Source organism: Ctenopharyngodon idella, chromosome 5, assembly GCF_019924925.1.
Source record: "Ctenopharyngodon idella isolate HZGC_01 chromosome 5, HZGC01, whole genome shotgun sequence".
NCBI lineage: Eukaryota > Metazoa > Chordata > Actinopteri > Cypriniformes > Xenocyprididae > Ctenopharyngodon > Ctenopharyngodon idella.
In genome coordinates this window covers 7,371,855-7,398,027 of record NC_067224.1, presented here as the reverse complement: position 1 = coordinate 7,398,027, position 26,173 = coordinate 7,371,855, and the positions used below count along the sequence as shown (strand labels likewise).

General features: G+C 37.1%; 1 protein-coding gene across 1 annotated transcript in view; it reads left to right on the top strand.

Annotated features, from left to right (window-relative positions):
* The window catches only part of rasa4 (RAS p21 protein activator 4), a 48,388-nt gene that overhangs the window by 8,206 nt on the left and 14,009 nt on the right, over window positions 1-26,173 (top strand). Inside the window, exons 4-11 of the mRNA XM_051893213.1 lie at window positions 754-815; window positions 8,826-8,958; window positions 10,499-10,580; window positions 10,674-10,808; window positions 14,968-15,059; window positions 22,071-22,188; window positions 22,726-22,879; window positions 25,132-25,196. Of these exons, the coding sequence (XP_051749173.1) occupies window positions 754-815; window positions 8,826-8,958; window positions 10,499-10,580; window positions 10,674-10,808; window positions 14,968-15,059; window positions 22,071-22,188; window positions 22,726-22,879; window positions 25,132-25,196 (841 nt within the window). The remainder of the gene's footprint in view (window positions 1-753; window positions 816-8,825; window positions 8,959-10,498; window positions 10,581-10,673; window positions 10,809-14,967; window positions 15,060-22,070; window positions 22,189-22,725; window positions 22,880-25,131; window positions 25,197-26,173) is intronic.

Genomic DNA, 26,173 nt, shown 5'->3' with positions numbered 1-26,173 from the left:
ACAGTAACAACATGGCGGATGTAGTACGTACGAATTCATTCATACTACACGCATTCGTACTACATAGAACGTACTTTTTCAACGGTCGTGAAGTAAATTTAAATTCAAATGTAGTACCTACTCACCAGTACTTGATTTCGGACGCAGCTTTTTTTTAATGGTTGCGAAGAAATTCAAATTCAAATGTAGTACCTACTCAGACAGTTTGTGATTGTCAGATGCACCTCTTGGATCCTCCCACAACACGCTAGCATCATTTAAGTGATTTTTACATGGGTATTATCTTCAGAAAATGTAGAAAACTAATTATTTTCCGCTTCATCTTCAACTACTGACATGATTAACATGATCAATTGTAACAGCACTGTAACTGTGGTTCATATACGACTTATACCAGTCACACTTTATATTAGGTGTCATTAACCATTAAAAAAAGGTTAGGTACAAGGTTTGACATTTGTTCTGTGTTCATGCTGTATTGCAAAACACTTTTGCTGCTATTAAGGTGGGATACGGGTAGGGACAGGTTTGGTGGTATTGGTGTGTGGGTTAATTACAATGTAATTACAGCTGTAATTACATGCAGGTATTTTTTTTTTAAATAACTACAATTCAAAAACATGTATGTACACAATAAGTGCATTATATAAAATGATTAATTTAAATGTTAGTCCATAAAGACACTTAATATAAAGTGGGACCCTTATGCTGCTCAGTAGAAACCTACAGTCTCAAAAACTGTTCTGTTCACAGCCGAGATGATGTCATTGGGAAGGTGTCAATCAGTAAGGAGGTTCTCACTGCTAAACCTCAAGGTAAGAGAGTATTTTCCAGAGAGTATTTACGGTCTTTATTCAGTCGCTGTGGTAAAATGGGAAATCAATATCCAGAGCCAACAACACATTTTTCAGTGTCAACAAGACAGAGATTGTAAGATGAGTGCTGCAAGAAAGTTTTGACAAATAATCAAGTCAGACCCTTATTAGTCACGCACAGTCATACATGTGGACTTTAAACTTTGGACTTTATAAGACACTTGATTGTCATGTGACTATGAAAAGCCACAAACTTCCTCAAGTTATTTTTAGTTAAAACTGCTATACATCTGTTTTTTAAACTAAGATATGATCAACCCCTAACACTAAGGCCGTGTATTTTAGCCAGCTGAAAACACCAGCACTCTTCTGAAAATGCCTTGCTGCTAGCGCTTAAGAGAGTTTTAGTGGTGTAGCGTTTTTTTTCAGACGCCATATGTGCAATGATACGGAATATCCGCGGAACTGTTAGTAGAATCTGATTTCGCAAATAGTTGGTTTCTGAAGATAAAATGTAGACACAATGTTACGTACTTGCTCTGGCACTTGTTTTGGATGAAGACTTTCACTGTGATTGGATGGCTGGGTAAAAAGTGACGGTGATGAGCGCTGCGTTTTACCCAAAGTTTAACATTCTTACCGGTAAAAAATGCTGAATGCTCAGCGTGAAATAGATGCTCAGTGCCCCTACACACTGCTGTTCTTTTAAAAAATGTGGCACTCCCATTGAAAACAATTGGAGAAAAAAAAAACTACGCTAGCCTCAGGAAAAAACGCTTTGGTGTGGCCATGGCCGAAGGAACAGAATTAGTCATATTTTCTGCAAACAAGTCTTAATATCTTACATAATTTTGCTCAAAATGTTTCTAAAGCAAATGTATTTTTTATTTGAAAATAAGACAAAAATATTGATAAGGAAAACTGAAAGAAAAACTGCATGAGATGACTTTAAATCAACATCGTTGTAGTAGAAAACTCCCTTGTGTATATGACCACACATTCTGGTGGGGTTCCTGTGAGGTGGCGTTTTGAGTGCTGGTGAGTCATTGTGGTTGTCTAGGCTTGTAGCTCATGTCTATTGGGCCTGAGGGGCAAGGACACGGCAGGGTTATCCATTATCATGACACAAAATGGAACAAAGCATCACTCATTGTACCCCCATGTTGTGTTGATGACTAGTCATACAACGCAGGCTATCCGTGATGGAATAGAAAAGCTAAATGACACCATTCATTAACATTGTTTAGTTCTCTGTGTTGGTGTCTCAGACAGATAGGGTATAATAATGATTGTTTAAATATGCAACTCAGCTTGTTAGCACAATAGCCTAATGATGATTGAGAGCCTACTAAATGTTGCCCAGCAACCCCAGCCCCATTTCAGGACTGCAGCAGCTCTGTCAGTGTTGTGGCTTAAAGGGTTAGTGCAGTTCTCAAAATATTGAGCTGTGGTTCTCATGTGGGTAATGCTGGTTCAAATCTGGCTCGCAACAGTTCCTAGTATTGTTCCCCACAATTTGCTGTCATTGAACACTAACGGGCAAAAGGCATTTTTTTAAACGTTTTTGAAAGAAGTCTCAAATGCTCATCTAGGCTGCATTTATTTGATTAAAAATACAGTAAAAACAGTAATATTGTGAAATATTATTACAATGTAAAAGAACTGTATTCTAATTTAATGTATTTTAAAATGTAATTTACTAAATGTCCTGAATTTACTGTTTTGACAGTTTTTACTTTTTATTCATTCTAATATGATTTGGTGCTTAAGAAACATTTCATATTATTTTCAATTATTTTCAAAACTGTTGTGCTACTTAATAGTTTTGTGGAAAGCCATGATACACTATCACTCACAAGTTTTGGGTATGTAAGATTTACAAAAAAAAATATATTTTATTCAGCAAGGATGCATTAAATTGATCAAAAGTGACAGTAAAGATAATGTTACAAAAAAAAAAAAATATATATATATATATATATATAATTTTTTTTTATTTTTTTCGTAACATTTACTATTTTGACAGTTTTTACTTTTTTTTCATTCTAATATGATTTGGTGCTTAAGAAACATTTCATATTATTTTCAATTATTTTCAAAACTGTTGTGCTACTTAATATTTTTGTGGAAAGCCATGATACACTATCACTCACAAGTTTTGGGTATGTAAGATTTACAAAAAAAAATTATTTTATTCAGCAAGGATGCATTAAATTGATCAAAAGTGACAGTAAAGATAATGTTACGGGAAAAAAAAAAAAAAATTATATATATATATATATAAATACAGTGCTCAGTGTAAATGAGTACACCCCCTTCGAAAGTAACATTTTAAACAATATCTCAATGAACACAAAAACAATTTCCAAAATGTTGAGAAGACTAAGTTTAATATAACATCTGTTTAACTTATAACATGAAAGTAAGGTTAATAATATAACTTAGATTACACATTTTTCAGTTTTACTCAAATTAGGGTGATGCAAAAATGAGTACACCCCACAACAAAAACTACTACATCTAGTACTTTGTATGGCCTCCATGATTTTTAATGACAGCACCAAGTCTTCTAGGCATGGAATGAACAAGTTGGCGACATTTTGCAACATCTATCTTTTTCCATTCTTCAAGAATGACCTCTTTTAGAGACTGGATGCTGGATGGAGAGTGATGCTCAACTTGTCTCTTCAGAATTCCCCATAGGTGTTCGATTAGGTTCAGATCAGGAGCCACTGAATCACTTTCACCCTGTTCTTCTTCAGAAATGTGTTTAGGATCATTGTCATGTTGGAAAAGTGCACGACGACCAAGGGCACGGAGAGATGGTAGCATCTTCTCTTTCAGTATAGAGCAGTGATAATTTCAACATTGATAATAGTGAGACCTATTATTAATAATTGAGCACCAATAATAATTGCACTCCAAATCAGTTTCTGAAGGATCATGTGACACTGAAGACTGAAGTAATGATGCTGAAAAGTCAGCGTTGCCATTACAGAAAATATTATATTTTAAAATATATTTAAAAAGAAAAAAGTTATTTTCAATTGTAATATTTCATAATATTACAGTTTTTACTGTATTTTTGATACAAATAAATGCAGCCTTGGTGAGCATATGAGATTTCTTAAACAAACCAATTCCAAACTTTTGACCAGTAGTGTATACATGTCCTTACCAGGCATGAGCCAAAGAGTTTATAAGATGCTTCCAAAAGAAGTGGATCTGACAGTAACTATAACACAAGTCAGCGTTCATTGACTTTTGAATGAGTCTTTATGCTGGTTCTTTCCCTCTCTTCATCTGTCCTCTTCCCACTCTCACCCTCTCTGCAGCTATAACGAACAAATGGCCTCACATAACCTTTTTCTCCAAGGGCTCTGAAATAGCATTTAGTGAAAGGACACATTCTGCAGAGCACAGAAATAGCCCTGTGCTCAAGTTTCCCTTGGTTTGACAGGGTGTGAACATTCAAGTTAGCTATAAGTCAAATCATAGTCTAACCTCACAGATAACAGGATGGTGTGTAATTAGCTGACAGCGGAACGGTGGCTTATTATGCAGGTTGGCATATATAGACTCTAATTATGACATTCTTAGAATGGAGATGCGCAAGCACTGAGGATATTAGTTAAATCTTTTTATCTGCATTTCCCCCCTGCATTTCAATGCTGTGGATCTTGTTTCTTAAAAGGAGAATGCTCAATTAATTTGAGTAAAAGAGTTTAAATGAAAGCAGCCATCTGCTACAAATGTTTGGGATATGCACGGAAATGGTTAGAACAAACATACAAGCCCGAATCCACCTTGGTTCCACACTCCCTCGGCTCCACCTGGGACCATCATCCCTACGGCTCCACTGGGCTTCCTCGTCCTCTGGCTCTGCCTTCGCCATGGACTTCCAGGCCTTTGTTTGCGACTCATCCCTCTACCCCTTTGGCTCCATTGGGCTCCTCCTTCCCTCCAGCTCCACCTCAGTCCTCCGTCATGCCATCTCCACCTCGATCCTCCGGCATCCTGGCTTCACCTTGTACCTTTTACATTGGTCAAGCCAATCAAGTGTGACCTCTGTGGAACTTAAAAGCCAACACAAAGTTCCCCCAATGCTTGATTCTTCTCCCGATTGCTGTCCGTGTGAGACCTCACCCGGCCCCAGATGCCTCAAAACAGCAAGCCATGTGTACCTTCCTTGACCATCACACTGCAAGTTCATAATTGTTTCTTCATTCAACGCGGAAGAAATCAATTGCAACTTCAGCACTATCGGACCAAACCATCGAGACTTTCTCCTGAGACTGTATATCCAAACGCTCTTCAACAACTAAGGCAAATGCAAGTATTGTACGATATACTAAATCGCTGTTAATTTAGTATTAAGTTGTGAACCCCTTTGTTAACAAGCACTGCGATCCCTCTTAGCACCAAGAGCTCTCCAACAGTGTGTCTCTCCTTCCTCCCAGGTTTCAGCACCAATGTAGCAAAGTTAAAGGCTCAGGGAAGAAGGAGGCAAGAACCGGCAAACGTTAAATATAATTTTAATGACCAAAATAAACAAACAACAAAACGAAAGTAAAGCGGCAGCACCTCACGGACCACTGACGCATATAAACATAATAAAACAACAACAGAAAGTCCCAGGCCTGGTCCTCTCTCTTCCTTCATTGTCGTCACTCCTCCTTTTATCCTTCTGGAGCTCCTTTGTGGGACTTAGAGACCAGTGTGGTTCCCACGGCTCTCGGCCCCGCCCTGCTTGCCACACACCCACAACTCACTATCCTCTCAGCAGCCACTTTTGCACAGGCCACTTATTTTCTGAAGAAAATACAAAAACCATGTTATTATTGTTATTCACTCTCTGTTTTTGTGTTCTAAACATTTAGCCTGTGTGTGCAGGTGAAGGAAGAATGCTCTGTTGTAAAGAATTTTGGCTAGTGGCTTAGCATCTGTTTGAAGCAGAGACCTTGACTCTTTAAAGGTTGGCCCTGTGTGTGTGGGGTGGGGGGGGGACTGTTTTTGAACATATTTATGAGGCAGACCTTTAACTGCTAAGAGACTGTCAGTCAAAGCTTCCTACCTGTTGTTTCATTTTCTTATTGTATGAATACTGTATCTGTGGGAAGATTACTTTCATTTAGTTCACTTTAGCTTTTTTTTTTATCGTTCTGTTTCCTTTCTTCAAATAGATTTCATTTGTGCCACTTGTTTGTGGAGAAATTCATCTGCATGAATGTCATGGTTTTTGTCATGTAGTTTCAGGGGTTGGACGATTGAACTGAGGAATGGGCTATTTCAGACTATTTTCTGCTTATTATAGTCATTTTGCATTCCATTTTCTTTTCAGCATATTTCTTTTGAGCAATACCTAGGAACAACAAACAGCATTTTCCTGAAATGCTTGATGTCTGCTTTAAATTCATATGCTTTTTTATCAGTCAGTGTTGTCTGGTATATTTAAGATACAAATTTCATTGAGCTTCAAACAAAAATATGAAATGTATGCATAATCAGATGCTATAATCATGCTCATTTCCACTAAATAGATTAAAAGCATCAGAATTTTTTTTCTTCATTCAGCTAAATGGAAAGGTTTTCCTTGGCAGACCCAATTTATTTTTGGGCTACTCAACAGAGCGATAAAGGAAAATGGACCTTGACGAGTGATACGCTGGAATACTAATCGAGAGGAAAAACTGCCTATCAGGCCACAGGAATAAACAAGCCTCCGCACCCATGAAAACAAAAGAACTCGTTTTACAATTTTAGACATAACCAGTGCAAAATCAGAGTGGTTTGATGGTCCTTGAGTCAAGCTTTCAGCAAAATACAAAAATGGTTCTTCAACAACTGCATTTACTAAAAACCGAAGGTTGCTAAAGCATGGAGCCCCACACATGACATGTTACATATTACTATTATTGAATAACATTAGATGGACTTCAGGGAAAGAAATAAAAAGCTATGAAAGCATGTAAAATGGCTTGTTGTATACCCTATTCAAGTCATTATTCCTTTCTCCAAAACTCTGAAATCTTATTTGTATCCTTGTCTTGTGTGTCACCTGACTGATTGCAACACAGCAGAATGGGGAAAGAGATTTACACTGTAAAAAGTAATATGTTATATCTACATAATAAAATTGTGGCAACAGATTACAAGCAATATTATTAATTAAATTCAACAAATAAGAATTGTCAAAGATGAGTTAAGAACTTTTTAGTTTTTATTGCCAACATTGAAGACACCTGATGATAACAAGCAGAATCACTGAAGGAAAGAGAAACACAAGAACTACACCTGACTTCAGCCACAGCCTTAGATGAAATCAACTGAAAAGACATTAAATCTCTCTTATCACTAACAAGACTGACTTTATTTCTGTCATTTGTCTACCGTTCTTTTTGAGAATTAACAGAGGTTTAGACGTTAATGTTTTACTGAAAATATTTGGTTACCATTGTGGTGATCAGTGTTTCCTTTAGTTGGGCAGTTTGACTTTGCTTTTTGTGTCAGTTTGTGGTTTTTGTAACAGTGTATATTAAAGCACATAATTCATTGAAAAAGAAACCATGCACAGAAACGATCAGATGAAAAAGTTTTAATAATGTAGGATGTAGGATTTTTTTTTAATACACAGACATACAGAATCAGCATATTAATCAAACAATGGTGACGTACTTCATGCTGCAGTGCATGCTGCGAGTCATGAGTTTTATACTATGGTGGTTCCCAGGATGCATTGCAGCATGAAGTATGTCACCATTGAGATTAATATGCTGATTCTGTATGTCTGTGTATTAAAAAAAAAAAATCCTACAGTGTATTGAAAAAAGAAAATTACGAATGTCTGATCTGTTCCCACAAATTCTGTTATTGAACATCTATTAACATCAAATAACTACTTTTGATCAGTTATGAGATTAATCAGTTTTTCTTTAAGATTATTAGAACTTTTTCACCTGATCAATTCTGTTCAAGGTTTCTTTTGCAACAAATTATGTGCTTTAATAAACTCTGTTACAAAAACCACAAACTGACACAAAAAAGCAAAGTCAAACTGCCCAACTAAATGAAACACTGATCACCACAATGGTAACCAAATGTTTTCAATAAAACATTAACATCTAAACCTCTGTTAATTCTCAAAAAGAACGGTAGACAAATGACAGAAATCAGTCTTGTTAGTGATAAGAGAGATTTAATGACTTTTCAGTTGATTTCATCTAAGGCTGAGGCTGAAGTCAGGTGTAGTTCTTGTGTTTCTCTTTCCTTCAGTGATTCTGCTTGTTATCATCAGGTGTCTTCAATGTTGGCAATAAAAACTAAAAATTTCTTAACACATCTTTGACGTCTGTCTGTTATTCAGATATTTTTGTTTAAATTTTACTCACTTTTAATGGTTGACTTTTAAGGAATTAATTTGATTAATTCTTACTCGATTCTTATTTGTTGAATTTAATCAATAATATTGCTTGTAATCTGTTGCCACAATTTTATTGAGTAGATATAACATATTACTTTTTACAGAGGTACAACGGAGCAGATCTTCATTGAATAATAGCTTAAATCTCATTCTGTTCACATTTTAACACACAATTATTGAACATCCAACATGCCAGTAAATACTCTTGGCCTACGATAAGCTTATTCTGTAGAAATACAGCAAGGCCATTAATTCTATTACCCTAAGCCTCTTAAAGCTAGAGTTACTGAGGAGGGACATGATATATTCCATTTATCCCAACCGTAGGCCTACCCAATGTGTGTGTACAAGTTTACTGACCCTCCCCTATCAGGACATGTGTGTGTGTTTGCAGATATACAGTAATGCAGTGGAAGCCATAATAATACTGCTCTTAATCCTGCTTTTGCGCCATTGTAGTGCTGTGCACTATAGACCGCTTTAGGGTCCCTGTCCTTGAACTTAGCCCAGCATAACTTGAATTGATTCATTTCAACGTCAATGGCAGATACATAAATTCTCCTTTTACACTTCTTGTCATATTTGTTTAGGTGTTGATGGATGGATGAATTTAACAGAGATTGACCCAGATGAGGAGGTGCAAGGGGAGATTCACCTCCAGATTTCAGTGCTGGGAGATCGAGTTATCCCACGAAAACTGTGTTGCCAAGTTCTAGAGGCAAGGTGAGGAACTATGAGGAGCAGCAAATGATTTATGACAGGGAACTTGTTATGTTTTTGTGATTAGATTATGCATTTTATCAATCCATGGATGGGAATCGTAAATAATAAAAGAGTAAATGTAAGTTCTGGTTCTGATTCCTAAAGTGCCCCTATCATGCTTTTTCGAATATTACCTTTCATGTAGTGTTTAATATAGCTGTTTGTGAATGGAAAAGGTCTGCAAAGTTTTAAAGATCGAAGTGCAGATAGATGGAGTTATTCAGGTGCGTAACCCTCATTTCAGAAGAGGGGAACAGAAATGTCAAGTGTAATGCCAGTTTTTCTGACTAATTGACAGTTTTTTTATTTCTTGCTTTTAATTGGCTAAGAAGTAAAATACACTGCTGAACAATAACCAATGAATTTTATTTGTTTTGGGGTTTTTTTTGTTTGTTTTTTTTTCAACAATAACCTTTGAATTTAAATCTAGATTTATTCACATTGGCCCATGAAAACCTCTATGTGAACGTACTTCCCTGAAAAATGTCCCCTGCATCCCTGCATATTCTAATCCCATGGAGTTATTGTCTCCCAAAAGAAGGAACCAATTCTGAACTGCCTGAAACGAGTCATCAGTAATTCAAGTCTTTCTTCCTGTATAAACCTGCGTAGGTTTATCACAAATTTGCATAATGCCAGCCTGTGGTCTTCATTGGCTGCCTGCAAAAAACGTCAACTTTGACCTTCAAACACTTTTTTGTAGTTGTAGCTGAGGCCTAGAAGAGTTTGGTTTGAGAAAATGCTGTTTTCTGCACTGCGAATACAAATCCACTTAGCATGAGGACTCGGGCTCGAATTGATGAGGTAAAACTAATGAAATCATTACTGTTAATTTCACAGTGTGTACAATTGCTTAAGAAGCCTCCGGAGATGAAATTCAGATATGGTAATGGGGGGTTTGTTTACGACACACACTGTAAGCGGTAGACCAATCATAACAGACTGGTCCATCTGACCAATCGGAGCAGAGCAGGCTCTCAGAAAGGAGGGGTTTAGAGAGATTGAATCATTTATTGAACAATTTCAGCCACTGTGAGAAAAAAGGTGATACTGCAATGTATTTTATGAGAAAATTAAAGTGTTTTTGACCTTGGATAAATGTAAACCTATTGAGGAGACCTCCAAAACAAAATTAGGAACCTTTAAAATAGCATAATAGAGGCACTTTAATGATTCTTTTACTTGTAAGGATTTTTATTTGGAATGCAAAAAAAGCTATTTCATTGAAACATTACTTTTTAATGACTTTTCAGACATCTGAATTAGTAACCCTTGGTGAAATATAAATGATGTGAAATATGAAACAAGATCCTCCAGGATTACATGAAAATAAGTTTGAAAAATGCTAAGACAATGTATTCAAAAGATTTTGAATTGAAAACAAAATTTCTCTCAGTGTCTGTGAATCATTGACTGTTGGAATGGGGCTTCAGAGATTTTATCCTCATAAGCTACATTTGGATTTGCATCTAATAGCTTCATGTATCGGCTTTGTTTCTAGAGATCTTGCAAAAAAGGATCGCAACGGGGCCTCTGATCCTTTTGTTAGAGTGAGGTACAATGGCAAAACCTATGAGAGTGCGGTAAGGACATATCTCTGTAAGATTCTGATTTGCTCTGCCACACAGTTAGATCTGACTGTCTGTTACTGATTACCATGACCCTGCTTCCTCCAGGTGGTTAAGAAGTCCTGTTACCCACGCTGGAATGAGAGATTTGAGTTTGAGCTGGACGAGACTCTGGCTGACAGCCTTTTGAGTGTGGAGGTGTGGGACTGGGATCTGGTCAGCAGAAACGACTTCCTGGGAAAGGTGACTGCACAGAATAGACATTTCCTTCTGCAAATCCTGGAATATTTCCTCATGCTCTGAAGCTGACCTTTGTCTTAGTTTAAAATACAACACAAAGCATTTAATTAGTAAAATATTGCATGTTTAATGTTAGTTTTACAGGATAGTTCAACCAAAATGTAAATTATGTCGTATTTTTTTTTACCCTCATATTGTTCAAAACTCGTCTGCTGAACTTAATGTGGAACACAAAAATATATATTTTTTGAATTGTCATGCAACTCTTTTATGTTGTTATTCATTGATAATCTTCACCTTCAAAACCCTGAAGACTCATCTTAAGTAACTTACAAATGTGAGTAAATAATGAAATAATTTTACACTGTAATAAAAAAGGTTTTTGACCAGTAAGCACACCAGGTTAGTTTAATATATAGTTATTTTGTGTGTATGTGACAAAATGAGACAAAATATAGACTTTTTCAGTTATTTAGTGAGAAAAATTATCCAGTATTACATATCTGTGAGTGGCAAAAATATGTGAAGCTCTTAGCAGTTAATGTGAAAGTGAAATTAGGCTCCATCTGTTCTTAGATGTTTTTAGTCAATGGGTTGACAATCAGGTGTCAGTTTGTGCCCTGTTTTATTTAAAGAACAGGGATCTAGCAAAGTCTGAACTTCACAACATGTGTTGGTGAAAGTGTATCAGTTCTACAAACACATGGACCTCAGAAAAAGAGTTGTTGTTGCTCATCAGACTGAAAAAGGTTATAAAACCATCTCTAAAGAGATCTACAGTCAGACAGACTGCGTACAAAGGGAGAAAATTCAAGACAATTGCTACCCTCCCCAGGAGTGGTTGACCAACAAAGATCACTCCAAAAGCAAAACATGTAATAGTCTGCGAGGTCACAAAGGATCCCAGTGTAACTTCTAAGCAACTAAAGGTCTCTCTCACATTGGCTGATGTTAATGTTCATGTGTCCACCATCAGGAGAACACTGAACAACCATGGTGTGCATGGCGGAGTTGCAAGGAGAAAGACACTGCTTTCCAAAAAGAACATTGCTGCCTGTCTGCAGTTTGCTACAGATCATGTGGACAAGTCAGATGGCTATTAAAAAAATGTTTTGTGGATGGATGTGACAAAAATCTAACCTTTTGGTTTAAATGAGAAGCATTATGTTTGGAGAAAGAAAAACACTGCATTCCAACATAAGAACCTTATCCCCTCTGTGAAACATGGTGGTGGTAGTATCATGGTTTGGGCCTGTTTTGCTGCATTTGGGCCAGAATGAATTGCCATCATTGATGGAACAATGAATTCTGAATTATACTAGCGAATTCTAAAGGAAAATGTCAGGACATCTGTCTGTGAACTTTAATATCCAGAGAAAGTGGGTCATGCAGCAAGAACGAGCCCAAGCACACAAGTCATTCTACCAAAGAATGGTTCAAGAAGAACAAAGTTAGTGTTTTGGAATGGCCAAGTCAAAGTCCAGACCTTAATCCAATTGAAATGTTGTGGAAGGAAGCAAGCAGTTCATGTGAGTCCTTCAAGTCGTTGTGCAGGACTGATCAACAGTTACCAGAAATGTTTAGTTGTTGTGTTTGCTGCACAAACCAGATACTGAAAGCAAGAGTTCACATACTTTTGCCACTCACAGATATGTAATTCTGGATAATTTTTCTCAATAAATAATTGACAAAGTTTTATCTCATTTGTTTGATTGGGTTCTCTTTGTCTATTTTTAGGACTTTTGTGAACATTGGGTCATATTTATGCAGACATATAGAAAATTCTAAATCACAAACATAGATGACACCGAACATTAACAATAAAAGGGCTTAATGCTGCCCAATTTCCTACTTCCCACTTCTGAAGTCGTGATTACGAGCTTGTCACATTCAAGTTCTTTATTGTGGAAAGAACAGGAATCACGGAGGATACCAGTTTTATTCTTGGGAAATTTGGGGGGAAAATCTTATTAAAGCCAAAATGATATTTATGGACCCATTCACTGGCACCCATATAAACATTCACCCGTCAGCTTGCTGCCGATCCTGGAATTTAGGTAAAATACAGGCTATTTTCGCTGTGTATAAAACATACAGTATGCTTCAAATGATTATTCATATACTGTATGTAAACATGCACCACTTTGCTTGGGTATCAAAAAAACTTGGGTATCAAAATTGTCCCCAAGCTTCCCAGTGGTAAATACTACTTGAGAGGGCGTTCAATGTTCGATTTTTAACTATGAAACTCATATTTACGATCATTCCAATAGCATGTGAAGGCAGCATAAATACACACAGGAAATAGGCCTAATAAAACAGAACACAGCACAGGTGATTAACTTAAAGGGTTAGTTCACTCAAAAATGAAAATAATGTCATTTATTACTCACCCTCATGCCGTTTCACATGCATAAGACCTTCGTTAATCTTCGGAACGCAAATTAAGATGTTTTTGTTGAAATCCGATGGCTCAGTGAGGCCTGCATAGCCAGCAATGACATTTCCTCTCTCAAGATCCATTAATGTACTAAAAACATATTTAAATCAGTTCATGTGAGTATAGTGGTTCAATATTAATATTATAAAGCTCCGAGAATATTTTTGTGTTGAATCAGTGGTTCGGAGCGCCAAAGTCATGTGTTTGCAGCAGTTTTCCGGTTTGACACGCGATCCGAATCATGATTCGACACAAAAGATTCATAATGCTCCGAAGCTTCCTGAAGCAGTGTTTTGAAATCGGCCATCACTATATAAGTTGTTATTTTATTTTTTTTTGCTCACCAAAAATATTCTCGTTGCTTTATAATATTAATATTGAACCACTGTACTCACATGAACTGATTTAAATATGTTTTTAGTACATTAATGGATCTTGAGAGAGGAAATGTCATTGCTGGCTATGCAGGCCTTACTGAGCCATCGGATTTCAACAAAAATATCTTAATTTGTGTTCTGAAGATGAACGAAGGTCTTACGGGTGTGGAATGACATGAGGGTGAGTAATAAAAGACATTATTTGCATTTTTGGGTGAACTAACCCTTTAATTTGAAACCATGAATGAGAACTCAGGTAAACGAAACAGGGATTACGAAACCAAACAGAGCATGATCGTTACACTTATATTATTTACAATGTGGGTGAATATTATTTAATATTACAAATATTTTTTACAACCCAGGCTCACTGGAAAAACATACCTGTGACATAATTTCTGCAAAACGATGTTACGTTGCGTATTGCACATTTCACAACAGTTTCAATGTCCAGTGAGTGGCGCTAAAAGCAAATTCACTTTTATCTGAAACAGATGAATCTGCCAATGTTTTATTAAGTTGGTTGTTGTTCGTATCGCGGCAGTTCTGAATTGAAATGTCCTGTGAGTGGCGCTAAGTGATTAATGCTATATCGCATTTGAAAATAATGTACCACCTACACTAAACACAACCCTAAACATTTGCTAAAGCAACTATGCAATTATAGCTTGCTTCTACAAGTCTTTGAGCTCTTTTTTCATGACTTGTGTTTCACGGGACTCTTACCCGAGCACTCTACATCACAAGTGCAGTGCTGTACCAGGTGAACTACTGAGCAAGTTTACTATGTCAGAAAAACCAAACATATGGAGCTAATTATGTGATGCAAACGTCAAAATGTATTAGTTTACAAATAATACACTATGGGAAAAAGTGTTTTGAGGTCATAATATAATATTGTGCAAGGAACTGTGTTAAAATATGTCTTTATTAATTGATAATCTGCCCCTGTAATCATAATTTTGTATGAAAAGTATTAAAAGTGATTGCTGTTTTACTGCCTCTAGTGTTCATTTCAGTTGGAATTAAAACTGCAGTGATTTGTATGTATCGGTACGTTTTTTGCGTTTCGCAAAAATGTTGGTAGATGTTGGCAGAAATGTTGGTACGTTTTTCCAATGAGCCTTTTTTTTACTTGTCAGTTCAGCATATCCTGAAGTTACGGAAATAATTCAAGCATAGTCCCTGTTTCGTAACATTGTGTTTGTGGCTGTTTGACAGATGTTCACTGTGACATTGCCTTTGTCAACCAATAATAAATGTTCCAATTGCTGTGTTTAGCTTCGGTTGCTTTGACAGCTAATTGTCACGCCGATTGATATGTGCGTCCTCTGTTTTCCTTCAGGTCCTGTTCAACATCAACAAGCTTCAGTCTGCCCACCAAGAGGAGGGCTGGTTTCGCCTGGGGCCTGACAAATCTAAACACAGTGAATATGAGTGAGTGTATTTGGAATTGTGGCATATATGCACACCACCTAAGCAAACCTTGAACTCTGGTTACCACAGCAACAAGTATTCACCTTTAACGGTTGCCTGTGGCAGAGAACATTAAGCAAATGGTGCAAGCACAATAAAATACAAGGGATAATAAAACTATGCTTTGGAAAAAGTGCAACTTTCCCTAGTCAATTCCTGGGAATTAGTCTGAGCTAACATTGGAGGATTGTTACGCACTCTTCCCTCAGGCTCTAACAGTGTTACGCTTGTGTGTTCTGGTCCATGTGTTGACAGGAAGTACTAATCCTTTCCCTGGCTAAATCCTGGGATTTTTTTTCTGTTCATTCGCTCTATCTCCCCTCCACCCGGCCCTCCTCTCCACCCATAAGAGATCATTTGGCCACGTGGATTGACAGTGGGGATTATATCTCAAGCTGGCACTGGAGGAGTGGGATGGAAAGGCTTATGTAAAAACTCCAGTACGGGGGATTCGGTTGGGTGATGACAAAAGCTATGCGTCATCTGAGAGCTTGTGCGAGTATGTAGGTAGATTAAGGCAGGAAGTGTCTTTTGGGGACATGGCGTGTCCGTGTGACAGACTTGTGTCCACATGGGCAAAGGAGTCATTGACATTCATTCAGTTGTTCATTTATTCATGCACTTGACTTGATTGAACTTACTGTCCAAATCCGTCTATGGGTCATGTAGTTCAAGCTCCACATCTACACGAATAAATGGATCAGGCTTGAGCACCTTTCACACAGTGTTATGTAGACAAGGCGTAATATTGTGTAAATATTACGGAAAACGTTTTCAGCATTTGAGCATCACAAGTACACTCTATTTTGTTTTTAATATTGCTAAAAAAAATGTTGGACCATTCCATAATCGTATCTTCTTAAAGGCCAAAGGATTGTATTTAGGGCATACATGGACTGACTGTCCATGATTTCAGGATTAACCCTCATGTACTGCCGAGATTGACTTGTTTGGGGTCACAGATTGACTTTATTGTCCTTAAGTTTGGGGGTCCCAGAGACCATGTCGTTTCAAACCTGTATGACTTTCTTTTTTCCTTGGAACATAAAAGAAGATATATTGACGAATGTTAGTAACCAAAGAGTTTTGGTTCAATGGGAACCAAAATTAACAATCTTCCGAATATTTCCTTTATGTTCCAAAGAAGAAAAGAAAGTCATATAGGATTGGGACAATATGAGTGTGAGTAAATGATGACATTTTCATTTTTGGGTGGACTTATCCCTTTAACCTCATTTTTTCTCTGTAAACTCTTGTAATTTGATCCTCTGACCTAATCTAAACCAGTTTGACAGATATTATTGGACCACTAACCCAGAAGTAATGTAACATTTTTCATGTACTTTTGAAATAACTTAATATGAACTATAACTTCAGATTTTTTTAATAAGATTAGGAAAAGTTTTTGAGTTTTAATATGATACTTTAATATGATAAGTTGTTTGGGCTATTAAAGGGCCTTGGGCTCTCTAAGGCCTCAAATAGAACATGCAGGTTAATTTTGTAAAAGTCTTTTCTCAAAATGCTTTACAGTGGTATACATGATGGTAAAAATGGCAATGCATTGTGAATCTAATCTGACAATGACAATTCATTGCAAAATGCATTAATTACCAGAAATTAAAAATGGATTTTACTAACAGAGACACATTTTTAACAGAGATGATTTTTTTTCTTATGCTCACCAAGGCTGCATTTATTTGATCAAAAATACAATAAAAACAGTAACATTGTAAAATATTATTAAAGTTTAAAATAACTGTTTTACATTCATCTATATTTTATGTAACTATACTAATGACTACTTACTGAGCAACGCTTGACAACTAAACTATATTATATAAAGTTATCACAATGTTATTTTCAAAATTGGCAGATTTCGTCAGCCTTGAATATGCTGATATACAACCGTCTGTTCCAAACAGTTTTTACTTTTTTTTCTATTCAGAACAGATTTAAAAAAACAAAAACAAAAAAACAAGATGGGAATTAAAATGTCACAGCCAATCCTGAACAAAGGATTATTTGACTCTAGGTTTTTGCCCACATGCAATAAAAAAACAATGTTTGATAATCATCTCTGAGTCATCATGTCCCTATATATATTTGCAGCATCTGAGATGTTGTTATGCACTTATTTTTATATTTCGTGAGGATGCCCCAGAAGTAATTAGTGATTTTTCTGTAGGAAGTTTGTTGGGTTTTTTATTCATTCTGATGTCATCCTGATGAAAAGTTTCCCATTAAGCTCCTATAATCTCTTGCTCCCCTTGGGTGATCCGCTCTCATCTCAGTGAACAAATCAAGCTGTTGTTGTTTTTGTTTATTTTCTCTTTCTCCTCTTTTCACTCCCTCACCGTCTTCTTCCTGATTGGATTTTTGACGGCCCACCATCTGTTGCCTGCTGTTCAGTGACTGGCTGTTATGGTGGCACTTGCCACACACACATACTCTCTTCCAATTCCCACCTTCCCTCGAGTATTACCCATTTTTACAGTGAGAGAGCATGTGGCGTATGGAGTAACTGAATGTACAAGTTACAAAATATTAATGCTAATATCATCTCCACTGCAAAAAAAATTAAGATTTTTGGAATGACATGGCTTTAAGGGAGTCATATCATGAGAAATCTATTTTTTTTAATCTTTCAAAATAAAAAGTACACACATACAGATATGTAACTCTAATATGTCAAGTCAACAAAATTAAACAATAATTTCGAACTTGGCTTTATCCAATGTTAAAATATCTGTTTTGGACATTTTTGCAAATTGGTGCACATTTCTTAGTACATATTGAGTTTTTCTTTTTTTTGTCTTGAGTAATTCTCTCATTCGTCAGAGCAGTATCTTCGTTTTGTGGACCTGGGACAAGTTTCGCCCCATGATGAGTAGACTATACCACAGTGGATCTTAGTGGACCCCCCCTTTTGTCATATTTGCTGTCACATTCTTGCTTGTCCCCCTTTGTATCTTGTACCCTTTGCCTAATAAACAGGTACAACTCTTGCAATCTTCCTCCAGTCACACCTTGTGGTTTGTGTATTCTACATGTTAAAGGAAGCAATTAAAAAAACAGAAGATAGGTCACATTTCCATTTCAGCACCGATTAGGCCGTTCAGAGTACAGATAATGTGGTTGAGTAAACACAGAATCAGTTTTGCTTGTTTAGTGTGAAAACAAAACACTGATGCTTAACAGACTGACCTGATGCAAAACCCAGTGAGCTGTGCGGAAGCAGTATATTAAGTCATCATAGGCCTATAAAGATGCTCAAAAATGTAGGTAACTTCGAAGGGTAGTTCACCCAAAAATGTATATTTCTGGATGAACTATCCCTTTAAAGCTGCTGTCTGTAACTTTTTTTTTTTTTGGTTAAAATTTATTCAAAATCGATTTTTGAGCAAGTACATAACCATCCAGTGTTCAAAACTATTTCCTTACCTTAGCCCAATTCATAACGGTAAGCTTGTAATAATGTTTTCTAATTCGGGTGGTACTGGTAGGTTTCCACAGGAAATTCAAGCATGCAGCCATTCGTCTTTGTGTCTGTTTACACAAAGAATGAGTCCCTGCTAGTAGGCTATATCATGTGAGGATGCTGCTGATAGCGGTCTAGCGGATCATTTATAGCCTTTTCTCACAGCAGCTGGAATAATTAAACTTATCATTTTGATGATATGTTACAGTCTGACAAATGGACAAATGGACGATGACGAATCGTTAGATTTAATCACCATTGGTAGTGCGATTTATTGTAATGCTTTTTTTTCTCAGTTGGTCAGAACAAAAGTGGCAGACATGTTACTTGTTCAGATGACATTCTCCGGTGAAAATTCTTATTTTGCTCAAACTTCCAAGACTACAGTCTGTGATTCCGAAGTACAGTATCCAGCGGTGTGGTGACTGACAGCCACACATTCTCCCTCAAAACATTAGATTCTTCCGCACTGAGGAGCCGCGTTGATGAACAACCCACGTAAAGATGATAATTCCGTAAATAACTCCAATTGCAGGTTTCGAACAGAGATGGCGACAAAAAGGCAAAACTTACGGACTGCAGCTTTAATTATGCCACTGTCTAAGATAACTTATTTTGACCAAATTCTAACGCATCATCATATGTAACACTTATATACTGGTAACGCTTCAGTATGGGGAACAATTCTCACTTTTAACTAGTTGCTTATTAGCCTGCATATTGGCTGTTTATTACTACTTACAAAGCACATATTAATGCCTTATTCTGCATGACCATATTCTACATCCCTTAACCCTACCCAATAACTTACTAAATATTAATAAGCAGTAAATTAGGAGTTTATTGAGGGAAAAGTCATAGTTAATAGTGAATATGTGTTCCCCATACTAAAGTGTTACCTTATCCTTCATGGAGAAGTGAATCCCAGAATGCATTGCTCAGTGGAAAAATAAATCCAAGGTTATGGACTGTCGACCCCAAAAAACGAACGTTTAAGGACACAAAAGTGGATACAGGCAGTGAGACAGAGCGCAACGGGTCATATTACTATAAGAAATAAATTGGAGGGGAACATAATCGGCGACAGGTTATGCTAAACAAACAAAGAAAAAAACATTAATTATTTTTAACCATGTCAAAGAATTATTTCACCTGTCGCCGAGTACGTTCCCCACAAATGCGTTTCTTATAGTAATATGACCCGTTGCGCTCTGTCTCACTGCCTGTATCCACTTTTGTGTCCTTAAACATTCGTTTTTTGGGGTCGACAGCTTATAAAAACTTAGTTCTGGGTTTTTTGGCTTGTTTGCTGTACACCTTGTCACATAGCAGCTTTTAGACATTGTTCTATTTTTTGTTTTAAGCCAGAAATGACAAAGAGGCAGCCTCATATAAAGTCAATGGGGACTGTTGGATTGTTCCATCCCCCCCGGTGGGCGTGGTTTTCAGATTATGACGCGTGTCGCTCTGTCTCTATTGCTTGCTCAACATTTAAAAAGTCTGGTTCAGTGTTCACTGTAATCTGGTCCTGCTGGTTCAGAGTTCCTCTGAAACCCTCCACCTTCCCCAGCTCCACCTGTCTAACATGCTAATGCTATTCAGAGAGTAGTCGTGAACCAAATATATTAATATTACTCCAAAATGAATTACATTTATTAAAGAGGGGGGTATAATGCTATTCCATGTATTCTGACTTATTTACACTGTTAAAGAGTTGGATTCTCATGCTAAACATGGCCAAAGTTTCAAAACATGAGTTGGACGAATGACGGAGTATTTCTGTGCCAAAAATTCTCTTCCAAATCCTTACAGGATTCGGGGTCTTTTTTTCGAGTATGGGCCTGAGTGATGTAAACGGGGGTGGAATTCCTTGTACAGGCACTTCTCCCGGAAGGGTGCGCACGCACACGTCGACCAGAGCGAGAGAGCAAGAACACGCCCATCAACGCGCGTTCGGCTTTACGGAAGTCGTCGGCAGTGCTGCACAGGTCACAGGACTTCACAAAATCAACAATGTCACCAAAGAAGTGTGTTTTTGGTTTTGAGGGAAAGATAACCTTGCTTCCCAAAGAACCCAGTGTTAAGTAGAGCTCAGAGTTTTTTGATTTTGACATTGATGCGCTCTCGACATTTGTTATTAAAATAACCATAGAAACTGATAGTTGCAATCACTTTTTTATTGGTTAAAATGAATGGAGAATATCTTGTGTTTCCTGTGGCTGCTCGAGCCCTCAGGATCGGTGCTTATGGTTTTATAAACAGGGCCCAGTTCCACGCCAGATTTACAGATCGTTTGAAACTGAAAGATGGAGCGGTCACAGCGGTAATGATCATGAGTCAGAACCGTAGGTGGTGAGTTTTGTTGGCAATAGGCACCTAAGTGCATATAATGTAAACAACACGAACGTAGAGAATTCATAAATTCATTATTCATCATTCACTATACGCTATATTCATTATAGTGATTCAAAAGTTATCCATGGATAATGCGATGGTGTATTGTGTGTGTTTAAAGGAACACTCCACTTTTTTTGAAAATAGGCTCATTTTCCAACTCCCCTAGAGTTAAACAGTTGAGTTTTACCGTTTTCGAATCCATTCAGCCGATCTCCGGGTCTGGCGGTACCACTTTTAGCATAGCTTAGCATAGTTCATTGAATCTGATTAGACCGTTAGCATCACCTTAAAAAATGACTAAAGAGTTTCAATATTTTTCCTATTTAAAACTTGACTCTTCTGTAGTTACATCGTGTACTAAGACTGAAGGAATGCGTAATAGCACTACTACTCTATAGGTACTCAAGATTAACATGAGATTGGCAGAAACTGTGTGTGATACAGTGTGATGAGTATTTTACCATTACCTCATCATCATGCTAATGTCAGAGTTTACTGAAATGAGTTGAGTTGTCTCTCCTGTGGAGTGTTTCAGTGTAGTTTGCTGTGTTCTGCTTATAGAGTGTTTCAAATAAGTCATTCATGAGTTTATGGCAGCTCGGATGCTGCCTACGTGGGCAGTAGGTTTGCTTGTATCTAGATTATACAGCTGTATCTGAGAGCCATTTTTACTTCATACATTTCTGAAGCCAAATTGTCTCCAAATGCTCGCTGCAATATTGTGTTTTTCAGTTGGGTTGCCACGGTGTCCTCATTTTCTGTTCCATCATGACAGAGTTGGAAAACACAGCCACCCACATTTACAGTAATAACATTTACTGTTTGTCTTTTTATGTATCGCTGAACAGAACAGTGTCCTTAATGGAGTCATTCTGCCTAATTTTGTTTGTCTACCATGCTGTGCTTTACTTCCTGGAAAGGTTTCACTGTGTTTTTTCCTTAGGAGTAATGTTTTCTTATGTGAAACTACAGGTTAAGGGTATTTTTTCTCATTTTCCATTAAACATTAAAACCACTTTTTAATTTTAAAAAGAAGAAGCTGTATGTTCTTTAACCTAATATAGTATTGTTGCGATTCTCTTATTATTTCCTAGAGGAACTCTGGGTTCTCTGCGGCTTCAGCTACGGCTTCGAGATGAGGTTGTGTTGCCATCCAGCCATTACAAGCCACTCACAGAACTACTCAGCCAGTCGGTCGGCTCTCAGCTCAACGTGAGTCTGATGCCATTTGGACTGAGCCTTATCTCAGGGAGTATGCCTGGGCATTATCTCTTAAATTCACATGGCATATTCCTCGTAACAAGATAACAAGACATAATTCAGTGTATGGATTGCGAAATGCGGCACTCGTTGTTATCTGATCTCATTTGTATGCATGTGATGGATACTCTACTCGTGCCTGCAAATGTTAAAGGGACAGCTGACCTAAAAATTCTCACATCATTTACTCATCCTTACAGTGTTTTTTCAAACCTGTACGAGTTTTTTCTATCCTTAAAACACAAAAAATGTCCTCTTTTCCATAGGTTTTGTGTTCCAAAGTCATACAGGGTTTGAACAACATAAGAGTGTGAATAAATGATGACAGAATATTCTGTTTTGAGTAAGCTATCCCTTACAAATGTTTCACATCAAAACAATAAAGCATGTTCTCTATGGTTAATGTGTTATTGTTTTAGCTCACAGTATATTTTAAGTTCATTTTAAGCATAACCTCATTTGTCACTGAAATGACTGTGTTAATTGTAGGGCAACTGGCCTGATTTCATCATGCTGATTGATGAGACCACTACAGCAGAGAGCAGACAGGAAGTAGCTAATAATCTGGTGAAGCTGTTTTTGGGTCAAGGGCTTGTCAAGGAGTTCTTGGATGTTCTGTTCAAACTGGAGCTGGAAAAGACTAGTAAGCAAATTAGAATATATGTGAATTATCTGTTTATTAGGGCCCGAGCACCGATGGTGTGAGGACCCTATTGTAATTGCTCAGTCAATTATTCTTTCATCTCTGAAATGAATCGCATTTTTGAGGGCCTAAACATGCTCGAAAACTCATGAAACTTTGCACACGCATCAGAAGTGGTGAAAATTTACGTCTGATATGGGTTTCAGAATTAGGTGTGGCAAAATGGCTCGACTGCGCCACCTACAAAATTTCAATCAAGCGCCTTTCGCACTACGTTTCACGTACAATTATGAAATTCGGTAGACATGTGTAACAGCCTACAAAAAAGCCCCTGGGTGCAAAATCTGTAAACCCAACAGGAAGTCAGATATTTTGAATTTTCTCTGAAAAATTTTGGCAGTTTTTGCCATTTGCACACGTTGTACTTTAATGAACTCCTCGTAGAGCTTTAATCAGATCAACATCATATTTGGTCAGTCTAATCTAAAGACATTAAATTGCGAAGATCTAGAGTTTTCATTGAAGGGCGTGTTTGTGGCGGCCTGACAAAGTTCGATGTCTCGCCATGAAACAGGAAGTTGTTGTAACTCAGGCATGCAGTCTCCGATCTGCCCCAAACTTCACATGTTTTATTAGAGTCCTGGCCTGAAGACATCTATATGCCAATATTCAGTTAGTCATAGCGCCACCTGCTGGCAACAGGAAATGGCATGCTTTACACTGTAATTCACTCCCAGAAACACATTTCAATATGCCACGAAGTGCCAAACATACTAGAAACATGTTAAATCATGCAACACTTGGCTAAGTGCTAATGTATGCGACTGATGCCACGAAACAGGAAGTTGTTGTAACTCAGGCATACAATGTTTGATCTGCTCCAAACTTCACTTGATTGATAATAGTCCTGGCCTGAAGACATCTACATGGCAATATTCAGTTACAGTCAAAGCGCCACCTGTTGGCAGCAGGAAGTGTGGCACTTTGAAATGACTTTCCCATATTTCTCCTGTATTTACTCGCTTACATGCATTTCGCCCACTGTTCACTGTTTTCCTAAGGCCAACGGGTGGCGGTGAGCGTGGGTGCGAGGGCCCTTTCATCGCTGCTTGCAGCTTTAATTGCTCAGTCAGTTCTTCTTCTTCTCTGAAATGAATCACATTTTTGAGGGCCTAAACATGCTCGAAAACTCATGAAACTTTGTATACGCGTCAGAAGTGGTGAAAATTTAAGTCTGATATGGGTTTCAGAATTAGGTGTGACAAAATTGCTCGATAGCGCCACTTACAAAATTTCAATTAAGCACCCTTCGCGCTACGTTTCATGTACAGGAATGAAATTCGGTAGACACATGTAACAGTTCAGTACCTACAAAAAAGTCCCTGGTTGCAAAACCTGAAAACCCAACAAGAAGTGAGATATTTTAAGTTTTCTCTGCAAAAGTTTTGCAGTTTTTGCCATTTCCAGACGTTACTTTAACGATCTCCTCCTAGAGCTTTAATCAGATCAACATCACATTTGGTCAGTCTAATCTGAAGGCCTTTGCGACGTTAAATTGCGAAGATCTAGAGTTTTCCCTGAAGGGCGTGTCTGTGGCGGCCTGACCAAGCATAAAAGAGGAAACTGTTATCACTCAGGCATACAATGTCCGATCTGCCCTAAACTTCACATGTGTGATAAAAATCCTGGCCTAAAGACATCTACATGCCAATATTCAGTTAGTCATAGCGCCACCTGCTGGCAACAGGAAATAGCATGCTTTGCACTGTAATTTATTCCCTGAAACACATTTAAATATGCCACGAAGTACCAAACATGCTAGAAACACTTTAAATCGTGCAACACTTGGCTAAGTGCTAATGTATGCGATTAATGCCACGAAACAGGAAGTTGTTGTAACTCAAGCATACAATGTCCAATCTGCCTCAGACTTCACATGTTTGATAAGTGCCCTGGCCTGAAGACATCTACATGCCAAAATTAAGTTATAGTCATATCGCCACCAGCTGGTAGCAAATACAAATGACTGACATTATCCTCTCTATTTATGCATTTAAATGCATATTGCCCAACATGCTCTTTTTTCCTAAAGCCACCGGGTGGCGGTGGCACGGGTGCGAGGGCCCTTTCATCGCTGCTTGCAGCTTTAATTTTGAATTATTTTTGTAACACCCGTATTAGCAAAAACATTTCTATATCTTATGTGCACTGCTATTGATGCTTTGATTTGCGTTGTTGTTGTTATCTTTCAGCTGAACCCAACACACTTTTCCGCAGTAATTCATTAGCATCCAAGTCTATGGAATCATTTTTGAAGGTAAATATACTTATTAATATACATTGGTTATGGTGACCGAATGGAAACAGGAGACATTTCCAAGTTCAGTGGTCAAAATATAATTAAAATCTGACTTGTTATTAGTCATTCATTACAGGTCATACATTTGTCAGGAGTATGTTTGGTTCATTGTGTTCTGTTTTGGTTTCGTTTTCATGGTTTGCCTGATGTTGTTCTGCTAGTTTGTTTCCATAGTTTATTATTAGTTCCACACCTGTTCTTAGTTCTGTTAATCATTATGTGTATTTAAACCCTTAGTTCTTCTCAGTTCTGTGTTCAGTCTCGTATTTGTATTATGTGGTTGTGTTCTATTTTGATTCCTGAGTTCTCCTGCGTTTTCCAAGTTATATTGTAATAAAGAGTTTTTCCTGTTATTTCCCTACCACACCAGCAAACTGTTACATTTTTGAATATATATATATATATATATATATATGTTTTTTTTTTTTTTTTTTTAATTGTTGTGGGTTCCATATACTGTTCCATATACTGTAATGCTGGGGTAAACTCTGGGGAGAGAGTTAATAATAATAATAATAATAATAATAATAATGACTTAAAGATATAAAATATGGTAACTAGTAAACTAGGAAAACAAAACTGAGCAAACCTGACAAAACACCATAGAAGGTAGAAGACCCAACAAAAACAAACACTAGGGCATACTGGAAATACATGGCATCATTCTAATTAATAACTATAACAATGTTTGTGGGTCATAACGACCCTAACTGGTTTTAATACAACTGAATTCACCAAAATCACACTATAAAAAAAAAAAAAAAAAACAGTAAATAGAAACCATTGCATAACAGTATTTTATTATAACAAATTTATGATTTTACAAAAACAAATTATAAAAATAAAAAACAAAATAAATTAAAATAAATATGAGAATATATGACAAATAAAACTAAAAATGTCTAATTGTATTTAATATTTTATTTTCAGAAACT